At 51.3% G+C, this 25,984-nt stretch overlaps 2 protein-coding genes across 7 annotated transcripts in view; one reads left to right on the top strand and one right to left on the bottom strand.

Annotated features, from left to right (window-relative positions):
* The window catches only part of ARSG (arylsulfatase G), a 103,005-nt gene extending 77,027 nt beyond the window's left edge, over window positions 1-25,978 (bottom strand). For 2 of the 4 annotated variants that reach the window (XM_006061899.4, XM_006061902.4), the window contains exon 1: window positions 25,664-25,978. The gene's annotated coding sequence lies outside the window, so the exon portion shown is untranslated. The remainder of the gene's footprint in view (window positions 1-25,663) is intronic. The other 2 variants (XM_006061898.4, XR_003107621.3) reach the window with 2 other exon arrangements.
* Window positions 46-18,633, top strand: SLC16A6 (solute carrier family 16 member 6). 3 transcript variants are annotated; one of them, XM_025279352.2, is made up of 7 exons: window positions 46-245; window positions 6,341-6,475; window positions 7,114-7,352; window positions 10,375-10,518; window positions 11,983-12,111; window positions 14,330-15,121; window positions 16,466-18,633. In XM_025279352.2, the coding sequence occupies exons 3-7, from the start codon at window positions 7,121-7,123 to the stop codon at window positions 16,717-16,719; spliced, it is 1,551 nt and encodes a 516-aa protein (XP_025135137.1). In that variant the 5' UTR covers window positions 46-245; window positions 6,341-6,475; window positions 7,114-7,120; the 3' UTR covers window positions 16,720-18,633. The 3 variants fall into 3 exon arrangements, with proteins under 3 accessions (XP_025135137.1, XP_025135138.1, XP_006080980.2); XM_025279353.2 differs by lacking the exon at window positions 6,341-6,475; XM_006080918.3 differs by lacking the exon at window positions 46-245 and having other exon boundaries at window positions 5,882-6,475.
* Window positions 25,979-25,984: the final 6 nt, after the last annotated feature.

Genomic DNA, 25,984 nt, shown 5'->3' with positions numbered 1-25,984 from the left:
CTCGGGCTCGGGCGCGGGCGGCGGGGCGGGGGGCGGGGGGCGCGGCCCGGGGGCCCGAGGCGCGGGGGCGGGCGGGGGGCCGGGCGCCCGGGGCTCGCCCGCCGGAACCAACTTGCCATAGGCTGGGGCCCACGCCTCAGGGGTTAATCCTTTCTCGTGTTCCCGAACTGCTTATAAGGAGGGGGCGGCCCGGCCTCCGCCTTAATTGAGAGCCTTTGGGGTTTATTCTCCTCCGTCCTAACTTGGTGAGTTGGTTTTTATCATTTTACGTGTTTAAAAGTTTGATGGTGGGCTGTGGGTGGTTTTGTGAAAACCTGTGTTCGGAGCTTTCGGGGGGCTAGTGGGGTGGGGGGGGCGTTGGAGGGAGGGGGAGGAAACCACTGAGAAGCCGAGCGTTTTGGAGACCGTGCTCCTGGAATCCTCTCTGACAGTTGGTAACGCTGGGGGCCCCGGGATGGCGCGCTGTCGCCAGTGTAGGCAGCCGAGAGTTGCCTGTCGGCGGCCCCGGAACAGGGGGTCCGGAAGACACCTAAAGGCAGGTCTGGCCTTTGGGTGCCCCTCCTCCCCGGCCCCGGCGAGGGTCTCCGGGCTGTCGGCAGCGGGGGGCGCCGCGCTGAGTCCGCTGCACGCATTTTCCGCATGAAGTTGTCCGCGCGTCATGGGAGCGAAATGTCAGAGGTACTGTCCCCAGGCTGGCGCGCGCGCAGGGCGGCCCCGGGGAAAGACGGGGTCCCGGCCTCCCCCTACCCGCCGCACGCGCCGGGGCGGCCAACCGGGAGGCAGGCTCGGGCCCCGACAGCCGCTCGCCTGCCCTGACCGGCAGGGCTGTCTGCGGACGGCTGGTCGCGCTCATCTTCCAAGGTCCCCGGGGCTGCCCACCACGGGGAAGCGCCCGGGGAGCGGAGCGGAGCCGTGGCCAGGGAGGATGGTCTAGCGGAGGAAATGGGTTACTTCCTTCTGGTTTTCTTTGCTGCCTTCTTTTTTAAACTAGAGCCCCACGCTCCCCTAACAGACAGGTGATAGAAGTTTGTTAGGTGGCACTGTAACTTGTCAGCAAACGCAAGGGCGGGGGGAGTGCGTCAGTCTCAGAAAAAGACTTCCCCGGAGCCAAATGGGGCAGAACGAGCGGTGACGACTGGTCCACCTGGGAGCTGGTTTTGTATGCACAGTTTAGACACCCCTGGGCAGCTCTTTCTGCACAGAGACGGTTTCTGCCCTGGGAATGGGATTTCTCTGTAATCTTATCATTTTGCAAATCATAGTAAGTGGATTAGGTGCAGGGTCTTGTTGGCAAAAAATAGTCCCGAGTGCTGCGCAGAGATCTGTAAGGGAGGGTTCTTCCCGGGTCCAAACTCCAGTCTCAGCATCTGGTGGTGGGGAGGGGGAACAGTTACCCTGCCTGGTGGATATAGAAATATTTCTTCTCATAATTAAGGGAAGCCTGTCCAAGATAGAGAGTTCCAGTATGTAAATAAACAATGCAGCCAAGTGGAAAAGCTCTTCTCTCTTCATGAGAACCACTAACCCTGAGTTTTCCTTCTGTGGTTTCCCAAAAAGGACTTTCCTTGCTGGAACTCCTGAGGAGGACACTTAAATTAGGGGCTCAGCGGCCGCGTCACTGTCTTTTAAAAGGGGTGAACCAGTTTAGCCAATGATTCAGAGCGGTCGGGGTGGCTGTCCAGGTTAGGCTTGGTTTTTTTTTTTTTTTAATAGATTATGGAGGTGAACTTCACCTAAAGACAGACGAGTTCTGACTGCTAGGGCCGGAAACAACTTGTCGAAAGCTGCTCTCCAGGCTACGCCTTTAAGAAGGTTGGAGGGAGGCGGAAGGCTGCACTCACACCAGAGGCACCTCTGCCCGCCAGAGCCTTCGTTTTGGACTTCCCTCTGCTCCGACCCTGGACGAGCACCCTGATGGTTCATCCCAGTCCAATATTTTGCATTCTTCATGCCTCCAGGGCAAAGCTTTTCTCAGGAAATCAAATCGCAGAGAGATTCCCAGTTCTAGCAGCTTTCCAAGCCTTGGCAGAACAGTCATTTATTTAAGATTAGATGACCAAATACTCATAGGAAATCACTCCAAACGGCCCAGCGCGTTTTGTTCATCCTCTTCCTTTGGACGAACGTTAGGGTGAGGGTGGGATGGCTGCCAGGAACCCCAGTTTAGAGTCTGAGCGTCTTACCCCCCAGAGTAGCCGCACCTCATCCCTGCTTTTAGAGGGTGAAACTTAAGAGATAAAGTCATTTCCCCAGTTAATGGTAAATAGAAATTCAACAAATGCACACGAGCCTCACAAAGGCAGACCTGTGGGCCTTGGGTCAAAGGGCTTAGAAGCGAATTGAGAAAGATGAAAGGGTCACGTAGGGTCAGTCGGGGTCAGAGGCCATCAGAAATGGAGGTTCTAGGGCAGGACAAGAGCTAAGATCATCCCTGTCTAGTTCAAGCACCCTGTTCACCTCTTGAGACTGAAGATCAAGGAGCAGAGTGATTCTCCCCAGGCCACGGGGTCGCGTGACTGTATCCCCACAGTCAATGAGTATCCCTTCCCATCAGAGAAACGCATGTACCCGTAAAAGCAAACAGATATCTCCATGTTCTGGAATTCTTAGAGCCTTTTAAGCTGCAAGCCTTGGTTTCTGGCTTTGTTTGTAGAGGCTGACCCCTTCGTTAAGCCAGCCGGCCTGCTGAGTGCATAGCAGCAGAGTCCAGGGAAGGTTTATTCTGCCAGCAGGGCTTTGGGGAGCTAGAGCCATGCGCTGCTTCAGGGGCGCCCCAGAACACATACTGCGTTCAGTGAACTTTTATCCAGCACATGCTATGTGCCGAGCACACTGCCCGGGGCTGGGTCTGGGGACAGCAGCCGCTGTGTGCAGGGTATCCCGCTGTGTGCAGGGCAGCCCCACTGTGTGCAGGACGGCCCCACTGTGTGTTACAGCGTCCGGGCTGCTCTGTTACCATTCTGTGTCACGCTCTCCAGCGCTCACTACACCAGAGCACAGGGTGCGCTAGCGCGATACAGGAGTAACACTGGGAGGGTCTCTGGGTCCTGGGGGGTCATCTTCCCTTTAGAGTGATCCAGTAATAATGACCTCCCCAACCCTAAGAATGCAGGTGGTAGTTACAGTTGCATCTGGCTTCAGGGGAGGAGCCTGGATATAAAGCAAAGTTTGGGAAGAAAGAACACAGAGGCATCGAACACCCAGGAGGGCTCAGAGAGGAAACAGGAGGGAAACGGGCCGCCGTCCTGTAGCCGGCCGGCCCGGCGCAGACCTTGCCGGCGTCGCCGCCTGTCCACCCGCGCCCGTGGGCATCACCTGGCGCTCACGCCTCCCTCCCAGCTCCCCAGGCACCCTGGGCCACCAGGTTCAACCCGATGACTCAGGTGATTGGGCACTAAAGATCAGCTGCCAGAGCTGGGTGGAGCTCTAAGGGGTCCCAGGGCCAACCTCCTCATTTGACTAGTGAGGTGCTCAGGCCCACAGAGGCGCAGCAGCTTTCTCCAGGCCACACAGCAAGGGGGTGAGAGAGAGAGACGGGCCAGTGAGCAGGACTGAGCGCCGGCCTCGCCCAGGGCCTGCTGAGAGGAGGCGCCCTCAGCTTTGTGCAGAGACTGCAGGCCGCTCCTGCTCCTCTAGTGAATGCAGTAGTCGCTCAGTTGTGTCCGGCTCTTTGCTACCCCCTGGACTGCAGCCCGCCAGGCCCCTCTGTGCATCGGATTCTCCAGGCGAGAATACTGGAGTGGTTGCCATGCCCTCCACCCAGGGTTTGAACCCGGGTTTCCCTCACTGCAGGCGGTTTCTCTACCAGCTGAGCCTCCAGGGAAGCCGTGCTCCGCTAAGTACCACCCAGCCGAAGATCATGCCTCCGTCCCGCAGTGGGCTAGAGAGAGATTCCTTTTGTCCCCCTGGGACCTTTATCAGTGTCAGCCCAATGTGTTTTTGTTCAGGTTGGCCTGAGCCCGCTATTAAAATGCTCGGATTTCCAGGGCCCCCTTCTGGGTCAGATCATGCCCATGTGGCCTTGGACTTAGCCGCCGCTGCTGGCCGGAAATGTGCTGAGTTCCGGAAGGACACGGCTGAATGGTTTTAAGATGTGACGGGATTTCAGCCTTAAGGGTTTTTATCATTATCATCAACACACGCTGACGCCGTGGAGGTGGAGGCCACCTCTGTGCTGTTACTGCCCCGCCGCCCCCCCGCCCCCGGTTGTAGGCCCAGGCACCTGGCAGGTACGTCCTGTGTGCAAGGTACCTGAGGGGTCTGTAGCGACCCAGGCCCCAGCTTTTGTTTTCCGTGAGCTTATAACTTAACTGAGCAAATAAGACAAGTGCATACGAGTAGACAGCCCCCTGTTTTTCAAGGATGCTTGTCCCAGGAAGAGACCCCTGAGGTTGAGCGGATCAGAGGAAGCCTCATGGAAGAGGAGGACGCAATGGAGCCACACCTGTGGGCGCCAGCCGTACGGAGGGGGCCCCCAGCCTGGGGAGGGGGCACAGCCACAGGCAAGGGGGCTGGAGGCGCCGAGGCCCGGCGGGGTCCAAGGTGGCCTGGCTGGCTAGTGGAGTCCTAGAACAGGCAGGGGTAAGGCTGCAGAGGTCCGCGGACAGCAGATCAGGGTGGGTGTCCAGCTAGGAAGGACATGGAACGTCAAGCTGGTCCCGTGGATTCTGTCCTTCAGAAAGAGGAAAGCGCTGAAAAAGTCCGAGGAGAAAAATGTCATGACGGTGCAGCATTTCAGCAAGATTAATCATACCAGACACGTGGAGCCAGTTAAGACACCAGTGAAGGAGTCTTGGGCTTCCGAGGTGGAGCTCAAAGGAATGGCCGAGTCGGGGAACAAGAAGGGAGGGTGACCTGGGCTGTGGGCCCCCAACACCCCCTTCTTCCCTCCCAGGGGTGACCATGGTACCAAAGCCAACACTGGTGTGGATCGGGTTGGCCAAGAAACTTGGTCACGTTTCCCTTACCAGCTTACAGAGAGACCCGAACGAACCTTCTGGTCAGCCCAATACAGTTTCTTTTTTCCTTCTCAATTGTAAGCCCACTACTCTTGGCACGCCTCTGCCCCAGCCACCTCATCCTGGGGGTGAACTCAGAAAGTCTAAGGAAGGAGGAGGCCTGGGAACACCTACGCCGCTGGAGGGCTCCGGGTTGCCTGTGATGGCGGGTGCGTTCCACGCTGGGAGCGTGACAGGCCAGCTGGTCTCTGACCGTCGGCCTCCACCCCGAGCTGCCGAGTTCTCTGCGTCCCATCTTCCCCCTCCACTCTCAGGCATGACACACGGACTCATCAAAACAGAGGCCTTTGCTGCAGGGAGCACAGGCTTCTTACAGCGTCGTGTGCCCTATTTTATGCAACCAAATAGCTAACAGTAAGAGGGTAAAAACGCGTATATAGTCCTTTCAAAGTAGGGTTTGACCTGCTATCAATAGGCTGAACAAGATGAAATGAGGTCAGATTTGTTGCTTTGTAAGATTCTTAGAGCAAATTCTGAATGTTGGATCCCTGCATCAGAAACGGACAAGTTACTAGCCGGGTGGAAGTTTGTCCTGTTACTTGTCCTTTGCCTTCCGTTAGCAACAAAACCTGCCTTAGTACATGCGCACTGCAGCTCAGGGCTAGGTTACCCGTGCGTTCTGAACGTCCACTGGGATACAGCTGCACAGCTGCAGAGGATCCTTAAACTCAAGGTGTTGTCATTCAGCTCCTTAAGTCGTGCCCGAATCTCTGCAATCCCATGGACTGCAGCACACCAGGCTTCCCTGTCCTTCACTGTCTCCTGGAGTTTGCTGAAATTCACATCCATTGCATCGGTGATGCCATCCAAGCATCTCATCCTCTGTCATCCCCTTCTCCTCCTGCCCTTAATCTTTCCCAGCATCAGGGTCTTTTCCAGTGAGTCAGATCTTCGTATCAGGTAGTCAAAGTATCGGAGCTTCAGCATCAGTCCTTGCGGTGAATATTCAGGGTTGATTTCCTTTCGAATTGACTGGTGGGTTGCCATTAAGAGCTCAGAGACCACAGACTCATTGACTCTTGTCAACAAGTTTAGTTGGGCTAAAAACACACAAGACTGTTGGAAAGTGTGTGCAACTGCAGAGGTTTGAAAAAGCCCATGTTTATGGGCATCAGTCCACTGCAGAACTGCAGGGACTTAAACGTCCCTGCCTCCAGGATTAACTGGAGTGTGTCCCCTTAGTGATGGTACAGCACTGTCTGTCCTGATGTTTGTTGCAAGTTGAATGGAAAAGCACAGTGAAGTCAGGGGTAACTGGCTTAAGTGCCCTGGCTGCCCAGACACCCGAGTTGGTGGCACCTGATTTGGCCCTTACATCCTAGAGCGCTGGTCCTGTGTGGAGGAAGTGAAGCCCTCAGACACCACGGGGTTACGTGCTGTGAGGAGCTCAATCGTGCTGAGCCGGCTCCCAGCAGACAAGTGCCCACGTTTTCATCTGCCCCACTCCGGTCCTGCAGGTGCGTCCGCACGTGACCCCAGACCCTGATCAGGTGGGAAGCAGGTGGCTCTGAAGGACCCGCGGCCCCGGGCAGACGCAGGGCATCTCCCGCACTTGGCCCTGGAGGGTGGCCTGTGTGCCTCTTCCTGGGCTTCCTTTCTGATCCACGTGTCTTCTGGTCAGTTCGGTGACCAGTTATGGTCACCTAACTTGTCTTCAGGTTCACGGTTAGCATGGATGCCTTTCTTCATCCTCCAAAGTGCCTCTAAATATCCTGCCCACGTTCTTTATGTTTGTTTGGTCAGGTTTTGCCATTAACTGCCATAGCTTGGAAACCTGACTTCCCCAAGCGCTCCATATACAACACAACAATAGTTCGTTAGGTGATAGCTAGCTAGATAGAAGGATGGATGGATAGGTAGATGAGAGAGACAGATGATGATAGATAACGGATGACAGTTATATAGATGAATGGACAGATATAAATAGATGGGTAGATACTATTACTATTCAAAGACGCTATCCTAACTGCACGTGATTTAAATGTTCATTGACCTAAGAACTGCAGTAAGTAGCTCTTATCCGTGATGTCCAGTATTAGAATCATCTACCCTCAAGCCACTGCTGGTCTAATTTTGTTTTAATTTTTTCTTTCAGATTAAGAATGTCCCATAAGAAATCACAGCTTTGTTGCAGAGCCAATGTTTACACTCAAGTGCCTGACGGTGGGTGGGGCTGGGTGGTCGCGGTTTCTTTTTTCTTCGTTGAAGTCTTCACCTACGGCATCATCAAGTCGTTCGGCGTCTTCTTCAATGACTTAATGGACAGTTTCAGTGAGTCCAACAGCAGGATCTCATGGATCATCTCCATTTGTGTGTTCGTCTTAACATTCACAGGTTAGTACGTCTTTCAGCTTCAATGCCAGATAAGCATCTGTGTCTTGGCAGTTTGCCTAAGGAGGTAAGAGAAGCTGAGGAAGATGGTCTGTTTGCCAGACCTGACTGCCGTCAGTTCAGGGCGCACATGTTAAAGGCCTCCCGTGCGCGCTCTTAGGATCCCGCAGGGTACCCTGAGGACAGCGGTAGACTCCGGCTCACGGGGAAGCTAGTCGTTTCCTAGAGAAGAAATGTCACAAAGTCTTCGGCATCCAGGGCCCTGGTCTTATAAAAACGTGCTGAGGAAACAGGTGGAAACGGCAGGTGTGGCTACAGGCAGAAGAGAGATGGAATGTGTGAAAGGAGAGCATGAAAAAGTATACATGTTGTCCAGAGGGGACGCTGTGAATTCCAAACACCTTCTTCCCCAAAGGAGTTCCCGTCCGGACTCCCAAATCCAGCAGCATCAGTTACAATACACCGTAGTGTAATTCTTACCACACTCACTTTCACTTCATCCCCTACAGACCTAGCAACACGACACAGCGGTGAGGTCTCATGATGCTTCATCCATCTGTCGGGGCCACGGCAGGCTTTCCTGAGCAAGCAGGGCCGTTGAACTTACCCCCGACAGTTAACGGAGCTGCATTCAGCTTCCCTAACTTTAGGTTCACATCCTGCCATGGAGCCGTTACCTCTAAAGTTTTCTGAACTGTCATTTGCTCTATCTGACTCTCTGTGACCCCCCTGGACAACCCGCCAGGCTCCTCTGTCCATGGGATTCTCCAGGCAAGAATACTGGAGCGGGTTGCCATTCCCTTCTCCAGGGGATCTTCCCAACCCAGGGATCCAACCCAGGTCCCCTGCACTGCAGGCGGACTCTCTGCCATCTGAGCCCCCGGGGAAGCCCAGGCTTGTCTGAGTAGACTCAGGTTTCTGCCCTGCAGTGCCTGAAAGGGGCAGCTCCACTGTGCTCTGCTGAAGTCAGACTTTATCCGCTTGGTCCTGATTCTGTCTCCTACATGTTTCATGGACGAACTCCTAGTTCCGGTGTGAAGATTAAGATACTTTCTTAATAGGTGGCCTGTTTACTTTCTTGGAAAGATAACTTACATGAACTAGAACCAAAATTTTACGTTTGGTAACCGAAGTAAGAAAATTGCAGAGTTGAACTTTTAGTCCTTTTCTAACCAAAGATAATATAGTCAACAAGAAATACCCAGTTAATACTATTGTAACACAGACAACTGTTCTTTCTTTGACTTTAATTAATTCACTAACTTATTTGTTCGGCTGTGCTGGGTCTTAGTTGCAGCATGTGGGTTCCAGTTCCCTGACCAGGGATCGAACCTGGGCCCCCCCAGTTGGGAGTGCAGTTTCTTAGCCTCTGAACTGCAGGGGAAGTCCCAGAAGATAATTGTTCTAAATGCTGTTATGTTGTTGTTATTGTTCAGTCACTAAGTCATATCCAACTCTTTGCGACCCCATGGACTGCAGCACGCCGGGCTCCTCTATCCTTCACCATCTCCCGGAGCTTGCTCAAACTCATATCCATTGAGTTGATGATGCCATCCAACCATCTCATCCTTTGTCGCCCCCTTCTCCTCCTGCCTTCAAATCTTTCCCAGCATCGGGGTCTTTTCCCATGAGTCGGCTCTTCAGGTGGCCAAAATATTGAAGCCTCAGTTTCAGTCCTTCCAATGAATATTCAGGGTTGATTTCCTTTAGGATTGACTGCTTTGATCTCCTCATTGTCCAAGGGACTCTCAAAAGTCTTCTCCAGAACCGTAATTGGAAAGCTGAAAGCATCAGTTCCTTAGCGCTCAGCCTTCTTTATGGTCCAGCTCTCACATTTGTACATGACTCCTGGAAAAACCAGAGCTTTGAGTAGATGGACTTACACAGAATGCTTTCATCCTGGTCACTAATGCCTGAGTCTGCACATTGCCTAAAAATGGCCCTGGTGATTTCATTCTTCACTGTATTAACATATGAGCTGATGCTCTACCAGCATTGAGAGAGATGTACGGCCCAACCTCAGCACCATCGAGTCCTTTTTTGGTGGTTTTGCTCTTTCTGTCCAGCGTGTGCCACATCGTTCTTCCCCCTCCAAGTCTGGAGAGTCCCCTTATCTCCTTGTACTCGGCGGGGGGGTGGGGGTAGCAGTGGTAGCCTAAGTAACATATAACTAGGAAACTTACTTGCCAGACTTTAATGTCCTGGGGGACAGAGTGCATAGAAGCTATGCCAACTGTAATGCATCAGCCACTTTGAATCATCCGTCCCATGGCTCGCCTGCTTCTGCTTGGCGTAACACAACCCACCATACTTTCATACCATGTGCAAAAAAGTCAAGTGGAATTTGACCCTAAATGGTGTCTTGTTCAAAAGAATCCAAAGCAATGAGTATAGAAACAGAAAAAATGACACAGAGTCACTGGAAATCCCATGTTTATTACAGAATAACATAAATGTAATACATCTCCAGTTTCACAGGGGCTCCTGGTGGGTCAGAGTCTGTCGTCTAAGAAGATGGATGTAAGTTTTAGACTGTGACTCTGGCTTTCTCTTGGAGGAGCCCCCAAGAGAGATTTTAGAGGATGGAATCTTACGACCGACTTAAAGGCACGAGAACAGACTTGTGGTTGCCAAGGCGGGAAGGAGGCGGTGTGGGGTCAGCCGGTGCAAACCAGCGTGTGCGGGACTGATGAAGACCCAGGGCCTCCTGTACAGCACAGGGACCTGTGTTCAGGGGCCCGTGATAAACCTTAGTGGGGCGAACTCCCTGTGGTCCAGTGTTAGGACTCTGAGTCTTCCCTGCCGAGGGCCCGGGTTCAATCCCTGATCAGGGAACTAAGATCCCACCAGCTGCAGTGCAGCCAAAAACAACAGTGGAGAGAAAATTTTAAAGCGTTTATGTAACTGAATCACTTTGTTGCAAGTCAACTACACTTCGGTAACAAGGTAAAAAGACAGACTCCAGGGGAGGCTGAGGCTGAGGCTGACGCCCTGGGGGCTGAGACCCTTCCGCTCTCCTCTGCAGCCCCGCTCTCCACGGTCCTGAGCAGCCGGTTTGGACACCGCCTGGTGGTGATGCTGGGCGGCCTGCTGGTCAGCGCGGGCATGGTGACAGCCGCCTTCTCGCAGAAGGTCTACCACATGTACATCGCCATCGGCGTCGTCTCTGGTGAGCGTCTCTCCCGGGCTCGTACCTTCTCCGGAGACCAGGTGTGAGAATGAGCCGTGGGGAAGGAGGGACCTGGACCCGTCGCGCGTCTCTCCCTCCCGTTCTCTTTTCTCTTTAAAATGAGGTCTGGCCCACATCTGTGCCTCTGAACTGGGCTGGATGCCTCCTCTTCTCAACGCCCAGGACTTTCTGTCTGATGTTTTAATATTTACCGATGAGAAAGAGAACTTCTCTTTCACAAGAGTTTGCAGACACAAGACGTCCTTTTCACAAAATAAGGTTTGAATGTCTAACCACCGCTTCCCAAGTCTGGTTGTGAGCAGTCCAAGCTGTAGGGGAGGGGCCGGTGCTGGACCAAGGGATCTGAGGAAACTTTTCCCCTTTCAAAGGAGTCTATACATAAGTCACAGATTTTTGATATATATATATACACACACACACACACACACACATAACTGTATATATATCATAACTATATATATAAAACTCCAACTATATATAACTTTCTCTATATAACTCTCTAACTATGTATATATAAAACTCTGTATATGTGTAATTCTGTATATAACTATATATACATAACTAAATACACACATACATATGTATATATATTTGGAAAACTTTTTCCCTTTCAAAGGAGTCCACACATTACTCACAGATTATATATAATTATTCCTATATATACACACACACACACACACACACACGGGCTTTCCCAGTGGCTCAGTCGTACACAATCTGCCTGCGGTGCAGGAGACGCCGGACGCACGGGTTTGATCCCTGGGTTGGGAAGATCCCCTGGAGAAGGAAATGGCAACCTGCTCCAGTATTCTTGCCTGGGAAATCTCACGGACAGAGGTGCCTGGCAGGCTACAGTTCAAGGGGTCAAAAAGAGTTGGACTGAGTGAGTGAACACACACACACATAATTCTCTATATATAACTAAATACATGCATGTATACATATAAATTTTTTCCCTTTCAATGGAGTCCACACATTACTCAGATTATATATAACTACTATATATATATGTACATAGTGAAGATTTGCAGACTTTTTCCCATATATTTCTGCACATACAAAAACTCATTTATTTCCAAATAGAAGTCTTATGTAAAAACTATATTTGATAAGGGTTCTGTGCACTGTGAATTATATAAATCTGGGGAAAAAACTGCAGAAAAGTAGGAAAAAAATATTCGACGAAACAGATTTTTATGTTCCCTTTTTTTTTTCCTACAACAAGCTTCCCAAAACAGCTCTTACAGTTTTTCCAGACCTCTGATGAAACCTGCTTTGCTCCAGAATGAATTTCTGGGCTCCCTGAATGTAATCGTTCCTAAAATAAGCTCCCAAACCCCAGCTCTCTGAATGCACCCTTCGGGCATCAGCCGGCGCGTGGCTATCACTGTCTTGCTGGTGTCCATCGCGTGGCTCTCACTGTCTCGCTGGTGTCCGTCACAGGCCTGGGGTTCTGCTTCAGCTTTCTGCCGACGGTCACCATCCTCTCACAGTACTTCGACAGGAGACGCTCCGTGGTCACGGCGGTTGCTTCTACGGGAGAGTGTTTCGCCATGTTTGCTTTCGCACCAGGTAAGCGGACGACCAGAGCGTGCGTGTCCATGTGAGCTGGCCCTTCTCGCTCTAGGTCATGCAGAAGGACAGGCTAAGTGTCTTCTCCGGTCCGGCACCTTTTCAGGATCTATCCTCCTTTACCCCCATTTTAGGAGTTCAAACATTTTAATACTCATCCAAGTTTACATAAATAGGAAGTGGTGTGTGTGTGTGTGTGTGTGCTCTGTCACCCTGTCGTGTCCAACTCCTTGCAACCCCATAGGAAGGTACATGGCATATATTCAGCGAGGAAGCTTGAACCATCCATTCCTAAATAGATCCGGGGACTGCTTATACTATTCTATTTCTCTCCTTGGTCAAAAGAGCCATATTCTGTGCAGATTTAAATTGTGCTCATAAAGTCGGGCTCATTAGCTATGTGGATGATCTCCCAGGGAGATTTTCATCCCTGGCTTATTTCCCCGTCTTAAAGGTGAACTTGTGACTCTCACTAACCAGTGGTAGAGAAGTCACCTTGGAGACCTGGACTCACCTCTTATCTGCCTTCTTCAGTGAGTGTGTCAGTGAATGGCAGTGGGGTTCAAAGGAGATGTGGCGTTTCAGGGTGACACGTCACGTCTGAAGCTTTTCAGATAGTTCAGAAGAATTAATGTATGCGTGGCTATAAATATGCAGACAGAAAACTGTTCACTGTTGAATTTCGGTGATGGCAGGCATAGGGGTGTCAGTCTTTGCACTTTTCTGTTGGTTTTAAATGTTTCAGAATAAAACCTTGAGCAGTAGTCAGTGGCCTGCAAACCCCCTGAAGGTGGAAACTTCATCTGGGTCCGGCTTTACTCCCTAGCTCATCCTTGGCACCTGGCGAGTAGGCACCAAGGAATGTGAGATGGAGAAAAGCACTTGGAAATACCCAAGCCTGTAAGAGTTTACAATTCTGAGTTTTCCATTTTAACAGGGGAAATACAGGTAGGAGCAAAAAAGTGCTGAAGAAGTAAATGGAGCCCCCCCGGGCCCAGAAGACGGGGCTGTCTTGCTAAGCCCATCTTTTACTAACCAAGTTACCACATCTCTTAAACCTGACTGTCAGCTCTCACAGAGTGAGAATCGAGTGAAACGAAATTCTCAGGAACGTCATTTCACCTTCCTGGGATGATGACAAAGATACTTGGAATCTTGTGGGGCCTGTTTATTCTCTCGTCACTGGGGAGCTTGAAGCCTCCTTCGGCCTGACCCCGCCTCCCCATGCCAGGGTCCCGCCCTGGCCTCCAGGACGCCTCTAGGGCTGGCAGGAAGGAAGGGCATCCCACAGGCTAGAAAGCGGAGGATAGCATCAACACAGCTACTCACAACCCTATACCGCGATCACACAGTAACTGTGTTAATTCCAGGATAATCCTATGAGCTTTCGGATTCTTAGTTGGTCCTCTCCCTCGTCTGTTACTGTTGAGAGCCAGAGGAGTGGCTGGAGAAGGGTCCAGCTCAAAGGGTAGAAGTTCCGTTTGGAAAAGGCCAGAGAGTCAGTATTTCAGGCTTCCCGGACACAAGTCCTTGTCAGATCCGCTCACCCCTGCGGTGACGGCACAGGGGCAGCTCAGACGCCGCTGAAGAATGCTCCCAGCTGTGTTCCAGTCGAGGTCAGTGACCCACACTGGGCTGGGGCTGGCCGGCAGGTCGCTTTCCGTGCACCCTGATGCGGGTCACAAGCTTCGTTCACTTCTTGTGCCTCTGCTCGGAGGAAGGCACCCCCAAAGCTCCCTGCAAGCCTGGGCTGAAAGTGTTTGTTCCATCTTGTCCTGATACATCTTTCTCCTCCTCAAGTCCTAAAGGCCCCCAGGGATAATGCATGTCAGGTCAGCTTTCTTTTTTGCTGTGCTGGGTCTTCACGGCCCCACTGGCTTTTCTCCAGTTGTGTTGACTGCTGCTCCCTGCAGTGGCTTCTGGCTGCCGAGCGCGGGCCCCGAGGCGCTCAGCCTCAATGAGGTGCCGCTCGTGGGCTCAGCAGTCGTGTTGCACGGCCTTCAGTCACTCCTGGGCGTGTGGGATCTCCCTGGAGCAGGGCTCTAACCGGGTCCCCTGCACTGGCAGGCGGAGTCTTCGCCCCGAGCCACCGCAGGAGTCCCAGCTGAGGCATCACTGTTCTGTCAGGCCCCCAGCACGGCTGTCTTTGCTCTGCTCTCCCCCGGCCGCGTCCCTCTGACCCTGGGTTTTCTTTCTGCTTCGCCCCCGCCCTCCACAGCCATCACAGCCCTGAAGGAGACGGTGGGCTGGAGGTACAGCATGCTCTTCGTGGGGCTCCTGCAACTCAACCTCGTGGTCTGCGGCGCGCTGCTCAGACCCATCGTCATCGTCGGCGCACCGGGGACCCCCAAGACCCCCGCCCCCGAGCACCGGAAGGAAGCGCAGTACATGCTGGAGAACGAGAAAACCCGCACCTCCATCGACTCCATCGACTCAGGAGTAGAGCTAACTACCTCACCGAAGAACGTGCCTGGCCACCCGGCCGTGGTGGAGCCCGCGGCCGAGCTGCAGGCCCGGGGCCGGCCCGGCCCCCCGCTGCTGGACTTCTCCGTGCTGACAGAGAGGAGCTTCATCTGCTACACGCTCTTCGGGCTCTTCGTGACGCTGGGCTTCTTCGCCCCGTCCCTGTACATCATCCCGCTGGGGCTCAGCCTCGGCCTGGACCGCGACCGCGCGGCCCTGCTGCTGTGCGCCATGGCCGTGGCCGAGGTGTTCGGCCGCATTGGAGCGGGGCTGGTCCTCAACCGGGAGCCCATCCGCAAGGTCTACATCGAGCTCATCTGTGTCATCCTGCTGACCCTGTCCCTGTTCACCTTCACCTTCGCCACGGGCTTCTGGGGCCTCATGGCCTGCAGTGTCTTCTCAGGGGCCATGATCGGGACCGTGGCGGGCACCCACATCCCGCTGCTCGCCGAGGACGACGTCGTGGGCATCCAGAAGATGTCGTCGGCGGCCGGAGTCTACGTCTTCTTCCAGAGCATCTCGGGGCTGGCCGGACCCCCCCTTGCAGGTAAGCTGCATACACAAAGGAGTACCCTTGTGGGCTAAGCTTCCCCTCTCTTTTCCATGGTGGTTTAATCCTAGGGTTCTGACTGCAGCCCCCTGTGCCCTGCAGCAGGACCTCGTGTCAGTACACGTTTGCACCTGCCGACTCCCGGTCTGCCCCGCCCCCAGCCCTTCCTCCTTGCTACCACGGGTCTGTCTGTGAGTCTCCTCCTGTTTCACAGGTGCTTTCCCCTGTGTCACAGCTGAGATTCCACATTCAAGGCTACCGTCCTGTTACGAATCGTGCCAGCTTCCTATTCAAGTCGGATGAAAAGCAGCATCTATTGCTCTTGATACTTGCAGAGCATTTTAGAGGTGTCAGGATGATCAGTATCTGAGCCACTGCTCTTGACTTACCGTGAGGACGTGAACCCCGGGGTGTGTCAGCCCCCAGCCCGAGGCGGGATCAGCGCCCGGGTCAGGAGAGACTGGGGTCTGCAGCCCGAGCCACCTGGGCGTTTGCTACCGGGTTGCCTTGTGAGACGCTCGGCGGGGGACACAGGGATTTTTGACCTCATGACACTCTGACTTTTTGGAAAACAGGACTGAGGGGCTTCTATAAGCCAGCATCCCTTCAGGGGATGGCTTTTAGGGAACTGAACCCAGAGCAGCACTCTGCGGAGACCCCGCTGGTCACTTGAGAACATTTCCTTGCAGGAAGGATGTGTATGTTTCATATCTTGTGTGCTAAGTCTCTCAGTCGTGTCTGACTCTTTGCGACCCCATGGACTGTAGCCCGCTAGGCTCCTCCTTTGTCCATGGAATTCTCCAGGCAAGAATACTGGAGTGGGTTGTCATTTCCTCCTCCAGGGGATGTTCCCAACCCAGGGATCGAACCCCAGGTCTCTGACATCTCCTGCATTGGCAGGCGGGTTCTTTACCACTAGCGCCACCTGGGAAGCCCCGTTTTATACCTTGGACCAGAAATAAGTCCTTGAGGTTACTGTGATCACACATCTTACCCGTGACCTGAGGTCACCAGGGTGAAGTTCATAGAGCTCCTTCCTCTCAGGAGAGGATGTCAGCTTTCTTTCCAAGCAGGTGAGCATCTCCCTGACGGCATGCTTTACATTCTTGACCAGGACAGACCTGCCCACAGAGAACATACAAAGTGACAGAATTCTCTCAGGTGCTGGGTGGGGGTGTCTGTCTCCTCTCCCGTCTAGAAAACACTCCTACCTCCCAAGCTCTTTTTCCCTTAAAACAGCCAGACAGAACCAGGAAGGCAGAGAGCCTGCGAGGTGGCCGAGTTTGGGGGAGCCTGGGGCGGGGCAGGGGTCTGCGTGGCTAACGTCCACTGCCCCCGCAGGTCTGCTGGTGGACCAGAGCAGGATCTACAGCAGAGCCTTCTACTCCTGTGCGGCCGGGATGCTGGTGGCCGCCGTGTGCCTCGCCCTCGTGAGACCCTGCAAGCAGGGACTGTGCTGCCGGCCCCGAACCCGGGAGGGCAAGGCCGGGGGTCCCCGAGGGAAAAAAGCGTTGCAGGACATACCCGAAGACTTTCTGGAGATGGACCTGGGGAAGACCGAGCACAGAGCTCCTGCAAGAATGGAGCCCGTCTGACACCCGCGTCCATCACTGCAGCACCCCGGGGCCGGGGAGGGCGTGGGGCGGGGGGCCTGGGCGGCAGAGCAGCGGACCACCCGCCCGCTTTCCGACTGCACTTCAAAGGGAATGTATGTGAGAACCACTACCAACATCCGTCTTGTTTTCTTCTTATAAGTTTTCTTTTTTGCTTGTTTTTTACACCAAAACAAAAGCAGTGGAGCTCCTTTCTGTGCATCAGCCTGGCTGGGTTCAGCAGCAACACAAAGACAGGCAGGAGGACTCTGGGCCACATTCCGGTTTTAAAATAGGGACATGAATTGGCAAAGTGGTTTGAAGAGCTCTCACGTTTGATAAGCCGCTATCGTAGAAAATGACATCTGGCCCAGGCCACTGAAATGAAATCAGCCACTCAAAAAAAAAAAAAACAACTTACATCATTTAAAAAATTCCTCATTTTCAGAATTATGAACAAGTTGTTTAAAAACCTTTGAAAAATTCTGAGGTTTCCATTAACACGTTAGGGCCTCTGAATTTTCCAGATATTCCATGGAAACAAAGTATAAGACCAAACCTTTGGCCAGTAAATGGAAATGTTTTAAAATATACATTAACTTGAACTTCAGAAATGTGAAGATGACCACTTCTTTGTGCGGCCAGTCATTTACCAGTATTTCAGTACAGACCACACAGCATGGCATTCAGAAATGAATTTCCTATTGCTTTTTAATTATTCAGAAATATGTGATTGTAGTGTCTTTAATTTAAACCACTATTTATTATTAAGTTATTCTAGAATGAATAAAGTAATCAAAAGAAAGTCTGAGACATAAGCAGAATTTTTACCTCCCTTCTGCAATCCTTGACATGCCTCTTAACTTGTAAAGTTACTCTCTAAAAGGCCAAGTTGTAAGGATTCTTCATTTTAATGGCAATGTGTGTGAGTGAAAGGGGGCAGGGGGATGAACAGCAAATCGCCTTAGCTTTTTTAAATGATTTATCACCTAAGAATACTTGAGGATCTTCTTTGATCAGAATTATATCTCATTGAATTGTTGAAGCATTTGATTTTTTTTTTTTTACTATCTCGCTGTTGAAGCATTTCTGTATTTCACAAGGGGTAGCAGAGACATTTAATTCGCCGTCATGAGTTATGTCCTAGAAACCTTGATTGCTCTGCGTTGCAGGGTCATCGGGTGAGCCGGTCACTGTTCTTTTTGGCATCACACTACACGGATAGTATTTTTTTTTCTGTAAAAGGGCAGGTTATGAGGGGAACAGGTGGGCTACGGACTCACGTGTCCTGATCTCATTCTGCAGGTGACGGTCAGAGCCGCTGCTCCATCTCTACTCATTTTACTGTTAATTTTTGACAACTCAGGGGGAAAAAAAATATAACAAGCCTAGTTTGGTTCCAGGTACACACAAGCTTGAATGTTTCTCTGCACTGAGACAAAAGTGGCATAGCTCACCACCGCCTGCTACATTTTTGTATAGTGCTGGATCAGCCATAGAAATAGGACAATCTGTAGACCCTGGGGAGGGAGGGGAGGAGGCAATCACCGAGAGTCCGTCAGAGACAGGCACAGCTGGGACGGGGCGGACGGGGCAGGCGGGGCAGATGTCACTGCCCAGAGGGACTCGAAGCTTGTGGCACGTTTGCAGGCTCCATGACTTCAGCACTTTACTACGTTTTTTACTATGAATGTTCGATACAATTTAATATTTATAACTGGTTTCAGAGCGATCTGCTCAAGACGTCCATTCTGTTAAATGCATGGGAAAAAAAAAATGTATGCCAATTTCAGTATGTCAGTAATTGAGGTTTTTAAATGTTTGGAAGAAAATGAAAACAGGATTGCTGATTTGTTCTGTATTCTGTGACATTCTGGTACTTCTAGATTTGCAATAAATGTATGGCTTTTTTATTTAGAGGGAGTGGTTTGTTTTTCATTGACACCTCAGCATGCATTGTTGGGTCCAACAAAGGTTTTAAAAGCTCAGGGAGGATTTGTTTAAAATAACATTTTCCGAAGCTTTTCTACAAAATCTTTTAACTGTACTAGAGACACGTAAACGGTTCTAAGATGCGTTTGTTGAATGGAATTATTTCATAAACGAATGACAAATGAATGAAATGATCCAGTGACCACATAATGAGAGCTAAGCCCATCGAAAGCAACAGGTGAAAACTGGGACTTCCCTGGGGGTCCAGTAGCTACGACTCTGAGCTCCCAGTGCAGGGGGCCCAGGTTGGATCCCTGGTCAGGGAACTCGATCCCACGGGCTGCAACTAAGAGTTGGAATGTTGGAACTAAAGATTCTGCGTGCCCCAACTAAGAACCAGTGCAACCAGATAAATGTGTTTTAAAAGAAGTAGTAACCGTAAATAGCTTAGACTAACCATATGTAGTGACAACACAGGCCTAAGAACCAGCCCAGTCTGTCAGGAAGCAGCAGACCTCTGCACGTAGCGGTCCACGGAAGCCTTTTCTGTTAAATTCCAGGCAGGAACTACCGAAGGCTTTGCGGGCCCCTCAGGCTCAGTCACAGCTGTTCAGCTCTGCCTCTGCAGGACAAGAGGAGCCACAGACAAAATGTGAATGAATGAGCACCGCCGCCTCACGTGGACCCTAGTGTTCATCACAGCACTGTGTACAGTAACTAGGACGTGGAAGCAACCCAGATGGGCAGACGATAAGGAAGTCGTGGTACATGTACACAATGGAATATTACTCGGCTATAAAAAAGGAACGCATCTGAGTCAGTTCTAATGAGGTAGATGAGTCTGGAGCCTGTTACACAGTGAAGTCAGAGAAACACCAATACAGTATATTAACACAAATACATGGAATTTAGAAAATCAGTAACAACGATCCTATTGCAAGGCAGCAAAATAGACACAGATGTAAGGAACAGACTTTTGGACTCTGGGGGAGAAGGCGAGAGAGGGACGATTTGAGAGAACAGCAACTGAAACATGTTTATTACCATATGTAAAACAGATGACCAGTGCAAGTTCGAAGCATGAAGCAGGGCACTCAAAGCCGGTGCTCTGGGACAACCCAAAGGGAAGGGATGGGGACGGAGGTGGGAGGGGGTCAGGAGGCGGGGACACGTGCACCCATGGCAGGATCATGTCCATGTGTGGCAAAACACCACAATATTATTAAGTAATCATCCTCCAATTAAATAAATTTTTAAAGAAGTTTAAATTCATGGATACTGAAATTTGAATTCCATAAACCTTCCACACACTATGAAATACTGTTTTTTTAATGACATAAAAATACAAAAACCATGCTTAGTTCGAAGGCTGGCAAGAAAAATCGGCAGTGGGTTGTGTGTGGCCTGTGGACCACGGCATCTGCGACACCATCACAGAGGTACCACCAGCAGCAGGCTGTAAACTAACAGTCCTGATGGGGAAAATGCGGAAACAGGGACAGATTTTACTTTATTGGACACCAAAAATCACTGCATTTTGTGACTGCAGCCAGGAAATTAAAAGATGCTTGCTCCCTGGGAGAAAAGCTGTGACAAACTAGACAGCGTATTAAACAGCAGAAACATCACTTTGCCAGCAAAGGTCTGTATAGTCAAGCTATGATTTTTCCAGTAGTCAATATATGGATGTGAGAGTTGGACCATAAAAAGGGCTGAGCACCAAAGAATTGATGCTTTTGAACTGTGGTGTTGGCGAAGACTCTTGAGAGTCCCTTGGACTGCAAGGAGATCAAACCAGTCCATCCTAAAGGAAATCAACCTTGAATATTCACTGGAAGGACTGATGCTGAAGCTAAAGCTCCAATACCTTGGCCACCTGATGTGAAAAGATGACTCATTGGAAAAGACCCTGATGCTGGGAAAGACTGAAGGCGGGAGGAGAAGGGGACGACAGAGGATGAGATGGTTGGATGGCATGGACACGAGTTTGAGCAAACTCCAGGAGACGGTGAAGGACAGGGAGGCCTGGCGCGCTGCAGTCCCTGGGGTCGCAGAGTCAGACACGACACAGTGACCGAACAACAACAGTCCTGACCAATGGGGAAAGGTCATCGTGGCCAAAGTGATCCTCAGGCCACAGGCGCCAGAGACAGGAGAGACCAAACAGCCGCCAGCCCGCCATCAGGCTTCATTTCCTGTGATTAGGGCGGTCTGGCTTCCACCTTGCTGACTAGATAATTTCACTACAAATATAGAGTATTTCCTTCCCCCAAATAAAATTAATCCAGTTGTAAAAATGAGTTAAGATCATGTGCTCTTTTAAGACAAATGCATCTCTGAATCAGTGTTTCCAGGCTTTTAAACAAGGTTATCAATTATGTAAATGTAGCATTTATGCTTTTTAAAAAACCTCCAGGGAATTCCCAGCTTTGTGCATTTATCTCCCCTTCCTTTAGCTTAATACCTGTTGATAAAACAGAAAATGGATTCTAACTCAAAGTTCTCATGGTCCAGTCATCCATTCAGGCCACCTAGAGATATTTATTACACCTAGACTTCTGTACTCCTTCTCAAATATTCTAAATCAGAAATGATCATAAATCCTTATTTTTAAAAGCTCCCAGATATGTTCAGTTCAGGCTCTAAGTCATGTCAGAAGTCGTGTCAGATACGGGGCTCATGAGCATGTCTAGTTTAGAAGTCGTTGCCCTTAAAATTCTAAATGGTTACGAGCATTAATTAAAACCACCATATAAAGACAATTCCAACATGGTACATGCTAATGCTCAGTCGTGTCCGACTCTTTGCGACCCCATGGATTGTAGCCCACCAGGCTCTTCTGTCCATTGGATTCTCCAGGCAAAAATACTGGGGTGGGTTGCATTTCCTTCTCCAGGGGATCTTCCTGACCTACAGACCAAACATGCGATAAGGTCTCTCCCATGAGTATACCTCCAGTGGGAAAAAAGAACCTGTCCCGGTTTCCAGATTTATCTTTAATAGGAGTCCAGTCCAACAGGTGGACGGCAGACTATTGCATAAATAAGGAAACTGGCGCCCTCTGGTGTTCAGCGTCTGTCATGACTGCCTGATGGTGCAAAACAAGGAGTGTCAAGGTCAGGAACTTAACAAAATTTCAGTTTTCATGTGAGAAAAAGTCTCACAGCCAAATCACAGTGACCACAGTGACTGCGGATCTCCTGTAGGGGAAACGGAATAGGAAAACAGATACCCCGAACACTATCTATAAAGGCTTTTAAAATAGGTACACAGGCATGCATGGCTGAGTCCCTCTGCTGTCCACCTGAAACCATCACAGCGTTGTTCACTGGCTGCTCCAGTATAAAATAAAAAGCTTGAAATAAAATACAGCTCACCTGAGATTACTGGGAAAAATACAAATTGTGGCCATGAATTTATATTATTAATATTTATCTACCTTTGCAGCAACTCAAGACGACGACAGACACATGAATGAGACGAGCAACTTACCCCCTAGAATCTGACCCAGATGTTACTCTCTACGTGGGGACTCCCTTTTTAAAAAAAATAATCGTTTATTTTTATTTCTTGACCATGGTGCAGCCACGTGGGATCTTAGTTCCCTGACCGGGGACAGAACCCTGGCCCCTGCCCTGGAAGCATGGAGTCTTAACCCCTGGACTGCCTGGGAAGTCCAGGGACTCCCTCCCCAGTCCTGACTCCAGCGCTGACCTCCGGACCGTGCCGCAGCCAGCTTAACTGCCCTCAGCAGAGCCCCTGGTCCTCCTCCCCAGACCTGCTCCTTCCTCCACAGATCCTATTGACTCGGCTTTCTAACTATATCCATAGCCAGACCGTCTCTGCCACGTCCACCAGCAGCCCACAGTCAGTGTGATCTGAGCTGGAGAACTGGTCACCTCCTAGCTGGTGTGCCCACCTCCACCCCTGACCGCCTGGCCTCCCTTTTCCATAGAGAGGCCTTGCAACAATCCTTTTTAAGCGCAAGGCATACCTGATCCCATTCACAACCTACAAATCCTTAATGTGGGCTCCCCATGCCCTGCCTGGGGCTACAACTTTCTGCCTGGGTTCTGCCACGCTGCCTGCACTGCTTTGTTATTGCTCCTTGAAATCTCAGGCCTTAGTGAGTGTGGCTCCCTTTGCCTGGTCCACTCGTCCCTTACATGTGTGCACGACCCGACCCTTCCATCTGTCCCCCCGCCCCGGCCAGATGTCAGCCCCCGGGGGGCACACCTAAGCACTAAAGACACAGCACGTGTTTCTACCCCTCGGATCCACATCAGGACTCGTCTACTCGTTCTTTATCGTTAAGGGAGGTGTGATCTTTTAACTGGAGGACAGTTGCTTCACAGTACTGTTAGTTACTGCTGTGCAACAACGTGAGGCAGCTGCACATACACCCCCTCCCTCCCGAGCCTATCCCACCCCACCCCCAATCAAGGTGAAAGCGAAAGCCGCTCAGTCGTGGCCAACTCTTTGCGACCCCATGGACTATACAGTCCATGGAATTCTCCAGGCCAGAATACTGGAGTAGGTAGCCTCTCCCTACCTACTTCCCGACCCAGGAATCGAAGGATCAGGATCTTCGATCTTCCTGTCCCAGGAATCGAACTGAGGTCTCCTGCATTGCAGGTGGATTCTTTACCAACTGAGCTATCAGGAAGGCCCAATCAAGGTAGCACTTTTTTATTCACTGATACATTCCCAAGGCTTTGAAAAGGGTCTGGCATATAGTAGATGATGCTCAAAACATACAGCTGAATGGATGAATTAGTGGGTTTCTTGGTTTTCATTGACTTTTTCAAAGATGAGCCTCAAAGGGCTCCTGGTAGGGCCCTACTATGGGCAGGTCCACTCTGAGGAAGAAAATATACGTGCACCGGAGACTAAACAGTGAAAGAAAGCACCACGAGGGCAGCATCAGTCTTCTGTATATGCTGGTTCCAAGCTGAGAAGCCAACTAACCAACCAAACGGCAAAAATATTCGGGGAAAGAAAGAAAAAACACTCCAGAAAGTTCCAAAAGGCAAAATTTGAATTTCCCGCACACCTGGCAACTACTTACATAGCATTTACACTGTATTTACAACTATTTATATTGTATTAGGTATTATACGTAATCTAAGGGTGGCTAAGGTATCCGGGAGCATACGCATAGGAAATACACAAATACTACACCATTTTACAGAAGGGACGTAAGCATCCATGGATTTTGGTATTGTGGGGTGGGGCAGGGGGTTGGTTCTGGAACCAGTCATCCTGCAGAGAGACGGATGCTTGGAGGGCTGTGAATGTGAACATACGCTGGTGCAGAGTTTACTCTGTGCGTACATGCTGCTGCTACTGCTGCTAAGTCACTTCAGTTGTGTCCGACTCTGTGCGACCCCATAGACGGCAGCCCACCAAGCCCCACCGTCCCTGGGATTCTCCAGGCATACGCATTTGCCAAGTCACTGCAGCTGTGTCTGACTCTGCAATCCTATGGACTGTAGCCTGCTGGACTTAAGCCATTTTCCTGGGGCTTCCCAGGTGGTGCTAGTGGTAAAGAACCCGCCTGCCAATGCAGAGGACATTAAGAGACATGGGTTCCATCCCTGGGTCAAGAAGATCCCCTAGAAGAGGGCATGGCAACCCACTCCAGTATTCTCGCCTGGAGAATCAATCCCGTGGACAAAGGAGCCTGGTGGGCTACAGTCCAGGGTGTCGCAAAGTGTCAGACACAACTGAAATGACTTAACACGGCGCAAGCTATTTTCCAGGAGACTTTTTTCTTTCATGATGTCTCTCTCTATCGCTTTTTTTTTTTTTTTTTTTGCCACACCAGGCAGGATCCTAGTTTCTAGACCAGGGACTGAACCCCGGGCCCTCCACAGTGAAAGGCTGGAGTCCGAACCACTGGACAGCCAGGGAATTCCCTCAAGGATGCTTCCTTTCCCGTGTGGTTCAACAGGGAGCAAGTAATTTTCTATGTATTGAGTCTCTCTCTCTTTGGTGTTAAAGCAAAGCACTGGGATTTCTCTGACTTTGAGCAGCCCCAGATGGTCCCACTTGAAAAGAGGTTGAAAGAAAGTTTACTCTTCCAACCTCTTCTATAAACAATCTGAAAAAGATCAGTTCAGTCTCCTGCTTGTGGTGCTGTCCTTCTTATGAGGTCATGCAGCATAGTGAAGACAAAGCAGAGCTTGGTGTGAGGGAGTTCTGGGGTCATCTCGGCTGTTGGTATAACTACACACAAGTTCACACAAGCCTGAGCTTGTTTCCACATTATCAACACTTTGCAACTTCGCTTTCCAAAACTGAAAAGGACGCAGGAAGCCCTTGGCAATGGAAAGAGAGAGTTAAAAAAAACCCATCTGTTCCAGGGAATCACAGCAGGTCCCCCAAGCACATTCATGGGGACTCCAGAAGCCTTCTTCACAGGGACCCCCAGCTTTCAGCCTATATGAACACTGTCTGCACACACTGAAGACCCCGCAACCGTTTCCTTCCCAAAGCCTCACCCTCCTGTTAACTTCAAAGGGACACCTTCCCATGCAGACAGGAAACCGGTCATAACTGAGCACAGCACTGTCCAACACAGCAGCCAGGAGCCATCGGACCTGCCCAGCGCTGGACATGCAGCCACTGGGAACCCAGACGCACCGTCCCAGCAAAATACACACGGAATTTGAAGCCTTAGTCTGAGAATATGATGTAAAGTGACATAAGTCAGACGGAGAAAGACAAGCACTGTGGGACATCACATCCGTCTGGGACCGAAGAGAGCAGAGCTGCTAAAATCAGGGAATAGAACGGTGGTTATCAGGGCTGGGGGCGGGCAGCAGGAGCGACGCGGTTCAGGGTCCAAAGTCGCAGGTAGGAGAGAATCTGTTCCAAACAGCAGCGCACAGCACCGCGATGACAAACACCGCGTAAAACATCAAACCTGCACGAGACCCGCCTCAGTTCTCCGCCCTCTCCCCCCAACACACACACGGAACGTAAACTCCCTCAGGGAGCTCGCGCGGGTCACCTGTTGATAACACGGGATGAACTGAGGACCGGAGCCACGCCGTCGCGTGAATGTCACCCGCCTCCGTCCGCACGCGCTCACGGCCTCCAGGAACGGCACAGGGGCCGGGGCCGCTCCGAGCACCCACGGGCACCGAAGAGTGGGCAGGGCTGACGCACAGAGGCCTGGCCTCGGCCGGCCGAGCCCGAGCGGACGCACTCACGGCTCCGCGCGCGGCTGCGCGCCGTCCCGCTGGGTCGGGTCCGGTCCCGCAGCGGCGACAGGCCGGGCCGGGCGCCCTGGGCGGAAGCTGCCGGGCGCTTCCTGCGCGGGGCGGGGGAG

Source organism: Bubalus bubalis, chromosome 3 (assembly GCF_019923935.1).
Source record: "Bubalus bubalis isolate 160015118507 breed Murrah chromosome 3, NDDB_SH_1, whole genome shotgun sequence".
Taxonomy (NCBI): Eukaryota; Metazoa; Chordata; class Mammalia; order Artiodactyla; family Bovidae; genus Bubalus; species Bubalus bubalis.
The sequence above is the reverse complement of the archived record's forward strand: the minus strand, read 5'-3'. Positions and strand labels throughout refer to the sequence as shown.

Bases quoted from the DNA above. Each gene is read 5' to 3' on its own strand.
- SLC16A6 (XM_025279353.2), top strand. From the start codon at position 7,121: ATGTCCCATAAGAAATCACAGCTTTGTTGCAGAGCCAATGTTTACACT. The intron at 7,353-10,374 runs GTTAGTACGTCT...TCTCCTCTGCAG, and splicing joins GTTCGTCTTAACATTCACAG to CCCCGCTCTCCACGGTCCTG. The intron at 10,519-11,982 runs GTGAGCGTCTCT...TGTCCGTCACAG, and splicing joins CGCCATCGGCGTCGTCTCTG to GCCTGGGGTTCTGCTTCAGC.